Here is a 6,941-nt window from a genome sequence, read left to right as displayed (position 1 = left end):
GGATAGTTGGCCAATCAGAGCACACCTCGCTTTTCAGGCCGATGAGCTTTGTAAAAATCGACGTGTTTCAGAAAGGCGGTGCATAGAGGAGAAACAACAATGTACAGTATGTGGAAAATAATGTTTTTTGAACCTTAAACCGCATAAACACATTTCATTACACCAAATACACAAAATAATGTTCTTTTTAGCAACATCATATGACCCCTTTAAAGCAATAGCAAAAAATTATTCATAATTTATTGATTCTCCCTAATTCCTCTTTTTCATCTTTTAAATGTACCTTTCTCAAGTAGCCTACCACTTATATACATTCAGAAATGTTTCCAGTTTTGTGGACATTCACACAAAGACCAGTTACTAGTCAGGTGGATATAATTACACAGAAAACTGCATTTGACCATAAAAAAAATCATTTTCGAAGGTAAGAAGTTTCAATATTGCATCAATTAATGATGACCACATTAATTTGTATTTGAATTATCACTCAGAGGGTCATTTAATGCATGTATTACTATGTCTTTGGAAGGCTTTTGTCTTTCAAACACATTACAATACACATATGTTATTTCTTATTTAGCCTACATGTAATGCAGGCATTCCCAAACTTTTTTGTCATCTGAACCTCTTTTACCTAATATATTTACTTGAAGTACCCCTGAGATAATTTTGATAATTTAATAACACATTTGCATGTTCACGGTTCTCTGACGTTGGTTAATGGTGTCATGATCTCTAGCTGGAGTGCCCGTGAGCTTCGCTAGAGGGCACCCCATCCCGGACTTTACCACTCCATCAAAAACTTCATTTCCCATAATCCTTTGCCCGGACTCATCAACACTCACTCTTTGCACCTGTGTCTCATTTACCCTGTCTGCTCACCCTATATAAGTCTGGTTTAGTTTGTCATTCTTTGCGAAGTCTTGTAAGTGTTACACTGCATCTCTGAGCGTTTCTATGTATCTTGGTTTTTGGACTGATTGCCTGTGTGTTGACCCTTGCCTGCTGTCTGATTTTGATTCTGGACTTTCCTAATAAACACTGCATTTGGATCCTCACTCAGTCTCTGAGCAGTTCCGTAACAAATGGTCACGTGACATGCAGGTAAACAAATAAAATATTTCATTTTTTTTTTTTTAGTAAGTTTTATTTGATATTTTAAAATTATTTGTTTTAATTTAACATTTTTATGATTTAATTAATTATTAGCTTTTCATTAAACTCACGAACCCCCTGCAGTTCCTTTACGAGCCGCAGTTTGGGAAATATCAACGTAATGGACTTCATTATGTTAATAACAAGAAATGTAATATCTTTTATTTTTCTTTGCATTTTTATATCAATATGGTACAAGATTATCCTATTTAAATCAATATGATAAACGAGTTAGGTCAAAAGTAATCAAAAAGTAATCTGATTATATTACCTAAACTGTGTAATGTAATGGATTACGTTACTAACTACAATTTTGCCATGTAATTTGGAATCAGTAACAGACTACAATTTGTAATCTACCCAGCTCTGTTAATACAATTTATGATTATCAAGACGCCGCATGCAATGTTACACACATAAAAAAAACTGTATACTTGTTTTAAAACAAAGTATTAACCTTATAAAATACTGTGAAAAGTACTATTATATTAATCAAGGCCAAACATATACGTTTACAGTAACAAGTATAGCCTACTTTATACAAGCATCCCTATAAGTAAAACCCTTTAGGGCATTCCCAGAAATGTTTGCTTACATTTCTTTTTATAGTTAGGCCTAGCCTATATTATTATCAGTATTATCAAATATGTTTACTGGATTTATTTATTTAGCATTTGCTATGTTTATACTATTATTTTAGTTTCATTTGTGTTTGGGTATTGCTCCAGTGTAGATTTTATCAGATTATAATGGCTGACAAAGCTTAACTGTTATATGCAAAATATACAGTTACAAAATGCTATGCTATGCTCACTGTATTTCTTACGGTAACGTTCTGGCATATCGTTATATTGATATGGCACGTTAACTGTAAACAACCCATCCATATGGAAATTCCTGTTAAGTTTAAGACGTCCCAGAAATGAATGTAGGCCTAATTAAGTCCACGTGGAGCGCGTTATGAGGCTTTATAAAAGAGTTCACACTAAAGCCATATTTTGGTCAAACGGCTGAAGTTTGTGCTTCGAAACACATCACGTGGACATTTCCAAACGCATGTAAAAAGCGCAGACCGAGGCGCTACAGATCCGCTTTGCTGAGCTCAGATGAGATGCTGCTGATGCTGCGCTGCCCTGCGTGAGCTCTGAAAAACACAGGCTCCTGCTGAGTCATGGCTTGTGGTGGGCCATTACTGAAGTACAGACACCATGAGATAGACTATATGTCGGGGACCTACAAGTGAGGCATCACAGCATGAAATAGCCGCTCATAGTAGCCTATTTCCATAAGGAGAGGAAGCAGACGTGTAGGAGTGACTGTCCTACATCGCAATGATTGCTGCGGCTTTTTTGGTCTTATTGAGACCCTTAAGTATCCAGTATGTATTATTGCTATTATTGCTTTTGGTAGGAACTGTCGCCACGATCCTGTTTCTCAGTTCCTGGCATCGGAAGCTCCGCAATGAGAAAATTCCCATAAAATCCGTGCTCACAAGGCGTTCGAGGAGTCGTGGTGAGTAGCCGGAGACGGACGCGTCGCATCATGTCCACCCTATATATGTGTTTCTGTAGGATGTCATTGCGATAGCATGCATGCTGCATGTACAACGACAGATTTAGTAGACATTTTCATTCCTTCTTGTCTTCGTGTGGGTTAAAAACGACACGGTCATCAAAGCGCTTGGGTGCCGTCGTTTTTCATCGTTTGTTCTCGTTGTGTGTTTAATAAAGTGTTCTGTTAATAATAAAGTCATTTGAAGAGCATCTCTAAGACACAATATGACTGAATGCATGTGGGGTTTGTTTCAATCATTCCCATTTGTTCTAGAAGCTGGTTTCCGGCCGCATCATTTTCGCTCTGAGGTAAATCCCTTTCTCTTGCTCTGTCTGTCAAGGTCATAAAAAAGTAGAGCAAAGCATCCAAAATAATGACGTTCTCATGAAATGCTGTGTTTTGTTTGACAGTTATTTATAGCTACTCTCATCTTGATGAAGAAATAGTATCCTAAGCAACTGCGTGAAATGCGCATTGCGCATGTGTGACTAATAAATAATTCAGAAAAGGCTACTTTTACATAAATATTACATGCTACCAAGACGTAAATAGAAACAACAAAAGCTAGACAGAGGTGGCGAATGCTTATATTGTAGGATAGGGAAAACTGCAATCATTTGTAGCACTTAACAGTTCTTGCTCTGCGATGACGTTGTGCTCGTTGTCTGACAGGTATGTCGTCACAGTCCACGTCATGCGAGGAGAAGCGCACGCGCGCGTGTTTCTGAAGAGAAGCCGCTCATTGAGAGCGAGCCGGACTCGAGCGCAGCCCTGAGGAAGCGCAGAGTGAAGAAGAGAGTCCAGCCCGAGTTTTATCACTCCGTGCAGCTCACGCCAACACGCAAACCAGTAGGTATATCCCGATCTATAAGTCATTTCCTCGCAGTCCACTCGTAAAAATGAAGCTTCTTTAGTGGTTCCATAAAGAGTTCCGTTAGAACCTTTCAATGCACAAAAGGTTCTTTATAGTGGAAAAGGGTTCTTGAAATTTTTCGAACGTTCTTCACAGTAAGACAAAACAATGGTTCTTCTAAGAACCATTCACTGAAAGGTTCTTTGGGGAACTTTGGGAACTGCATTGCTATGAAATCCCACCTTTAAGAGTGTATGTGTACCTTGACCTGTAGCTATAGACCACTAACTTATTACAGCGCTAATGCTAAAGATATCTGAGTTAAAAAAAAAAATGGCTAAGGTATAAGCTAGTCAACATTAAATAAAAATCAACCCTATTAATTTTCTTAATACACAACTGTTTTTATTATGTATGATTCATCAACATGTTTATCATTACAACAACCCCCCCCACACAATCTTTCATCAAAATATCTGGCTGTGCCTCTGCACCATATCCGCAACAATTTTCATTTTTGGTTGCCCTTACAAAGCTATTTTTTCAATCCCTCCCTCCAATCACTTCTAGACCCCTTTCACCATCCAAAAATGACAGAAAACCAATATTAAACTACCGTACATTTCATTTGCTCACAAATACATGACATTCCAGAAGTGGGCTGGTGTTTCATATTGATTTTAAGTTGCTAAGTCAGTTTGTGTTTCTCAGTCAGTCATTGATAAACTCCTCACTGATTGAGCAACAGTTGCAATGGTTCCTCAAATGGTACTTTTAATATTTAAACCCTGCGAACTCGAAAGTGCATCTTCTGTTCAGTCTCATTGATGGCGATTCTCCATTATAACCAAGATATCTTTTAAAACATGGACTCTTTTTCCTGTTTTAACGTGTCAAATTATAAAGACCATTTTTGTATTGTCGGTCATGTCTCATTTGTGCCACCATAAAGATTTTACCAACAAAATAGATAAAATCAATGTACACTAACTTGAAGTTATAATATCACAGAGTTGACATCATTATTAAAATCTAGATTGTCTGCTTTTCCTTGCATGAATCTTTAAGTACTGACACATAATGTTTAGGATATATAGCAGATTTTAAACCACTCTGTAATTTCATATATTATAGGAACATAATGCAGTAGAAACATGGGAGCTGTTAGCTTTAGACCGACAGGACTCGGCCCTTTGTAAGTGATATTTATACTCAGAATAACAGGATGTGGATGAGAGGGATTTTGCATACGTGGGTTCGGCATGCTATACTCATTTCATCTTCCTTCGGAATAGGCCCTTCCTTTTAAACCGCTATACTGTATAATTGCTAGTGAACAGTGTCCATCTCAACTTTGTTGTGCACTCTTTGTTTGATCGATAACGGCATCTCACTGCAGTGGTGAGAGAGGCATTGAGATTGTCTGAGCATTTTCTAAAAATATCCCAGAAATAAGTGTACTGTAAAGCTGCTTGTGTACTGTAAAGTAGTACATACTGTATATACTGCATGACTTTTTTACATGTGTCATTCACAGAAATTTGGTGTAGGATTTAAGTTGGAGCAATTTTCACTCCGAAATTGCTTGTAAATTTCACAAATCACAAAGTAACGGCACGTAACACATTGAATTAAATGTGAAAGACCGAAACAGTATTTTCATGTAAAACAATAGTAATCTTTGTTTTATTTACAACTTTGAAAAATGTCCAAAAAGTTGTAAATTATGAAATGTTTTTTTAAAATTTAATCCTGGAAATATACAGAACGTGTTCGCATTTAGAAAATATTTCAAGTATGGTGTAACATTTCTAGCTTTCTTCGTGTACATCAGATGTTCTTTGAAACAAATTTAAATCATGCTGGAGAAGATGATGCTCGGGTTTTGCTCTACTTCTGAAGTTCATGCCAGCTCTAGTCTTGTTCTCGAAGAGAAGCACATTCACTAGTGGTGTCAGACTTATGCACACCGAAGTCATAAATCATTTGCTTTTGAGTATATTAAATCTTTGTAATGTCCTACAACCTGCCACAACTCGACTGCAGTTCATGGTGATTCTTGTAAAACCCTGATAGTAGGTTTGGTCAGATTCAGTGCGTTATCTAAATATCACATACTTGCTGAACAATCACATACGTAATGTGTATTACACACACACACACACACACACACACATATATAAATGTAATGAAAGTAGTCTGACTTTATGCTACTTTGATTTGAATGTCACATACAGTGACAGATTATCTATGTAAGTTCTCTGCAAAAACATCTTTCGTCTTTAATATTGATATTAATTTACCCTGATGAAAGGCACAAACCTTATATGAAAATTAGACACTGTGCTTTTTTTAATGGAATCCAGAACATTGTAGTATGTGTGTATGTCTGGACACTTGCTGAAACAGTTCATACAGAAATTGGTTGCCATGCATAATGTATAACTGAAGTATTACAATGCTTCTTCAGTGAATAATCAAGCAGCAAATTTTTGTAAATCTGGAAACATGTAAACAAGCATATCAGTACTGTATTGTTTTTCATATTTTATACATTTAATATTTTGTGTATTGCGTTTCTTTTTCCAATCCCCGCTGGAGCACATGCTGTCTGACTAACAGACCTCACAAGACCAGTGACGGCTTGCCTCGCAGCTGTTACCTCACGTTCATGCTTTGACATGGTTGTCATACTTAAAAGTTCAGGCTTGAGGGGATCAGGGAGAGCCGGCAGACTTTTGACTTGCTATTTTTTTAATCATTATTATTATTATTTTTTAATGTCTTGACTACACAACAAAAGATACAGTTCAACACATTACATTAAACAAGATATATTTAACACACACACACACACACACACACACAATAACATTTACTCCTGCATTTTGCAATATGAATAGTAAGTTTTCATATTTTCTTCACCTTTTTTATTTACAGTGATTTCAGAAGAAATCAGTACCTTTTTAATGTGAATTACCTTTCAAGGAATAAAAAGCTGCGTTCCTCTATTTATCTGTATTTAAAATGTATTAATGTTATTTAATGGCTTTCAAGAACATAATTCACAAAAGATCAAAAATGGAGAAGGCAACATATAAAAATACAAAAAAACCCTTAAAAATAAAGATTATTTATTGGCTTTGATGGTTCCATGAAGAACATTTAACATCCATAGAACTTTACAAAATGCACAAAAGTTTCTTTAAAGAGGATTATTAAAATGCTCTTCACACTAAGAAAAAAAAAAGGTTCTTCTAGTCCAGGGCTGTCCAAACTCGGTCATGGAGGGCCGGTGTCCTGCAGAGTTTAGCTCCAACTTGCCTCAACACACCTGACTGGAAGTTTCTAGTATGCCTAGTAAGAGCTTGATTAGCTG

The 6,941-nt window shown here is 36.4% G+C and overlaps 1 protein-coding gene across 1 annotated transcript in view; it reads left to right on the top strand.

Moving 5' to 3' along the window:
* Window positions 1-2,318: 2,318 nt before the first annotated feature.
* Window positions 2,319-6,941, top strand: part of LOC107712327 (microtubule-actin cross-linking factor 1-like) — a 44,164-nt gene continuing 39,541 nt past the window's right edge. The window contains exons 1-3 of the mRNA XM_016517551.1: window positions 2,319-2,667; window positions 2,986-3,017; window positions 3,382-3,558. Of these exons, the coding sequence (XP_016373037.1) occupies window positions 2,487-2,667; window positions 2,986-3,017; window positions 3,382-3,558 (390 nt within the window). The 5' untranslated portion in view covers window positions 2,319-2,486. The remainder of the gene's footprint in view (window positions 2,668-2,985; window positions 3,018-3,381; window positions 3,559-6,941) is intronic.

Source organism: Sinocyclocheilus rhinocerous, unplaced genomic scaffold, assembly GCF_001515625.1.
Source record: "Sinocyclocheilus rhinocerous isolate Xijiao unplaced genomic scaffold, SAMN03320098_v1.1 scaffold358, whole genome shotgun sequence".
NCBI classification, from domain to species: Eukaryota; Metazoa; Chordata; class Actinopteri; order Cypriniformes; family Cyprinidae; genus Sinocyclocheilus; species Sinocyclocheilus rhinocerous.
Note: the sequence above shows the minus strand (reverse complement) of the source record. Positions and strands in the feature narration are given on the sequence as shown.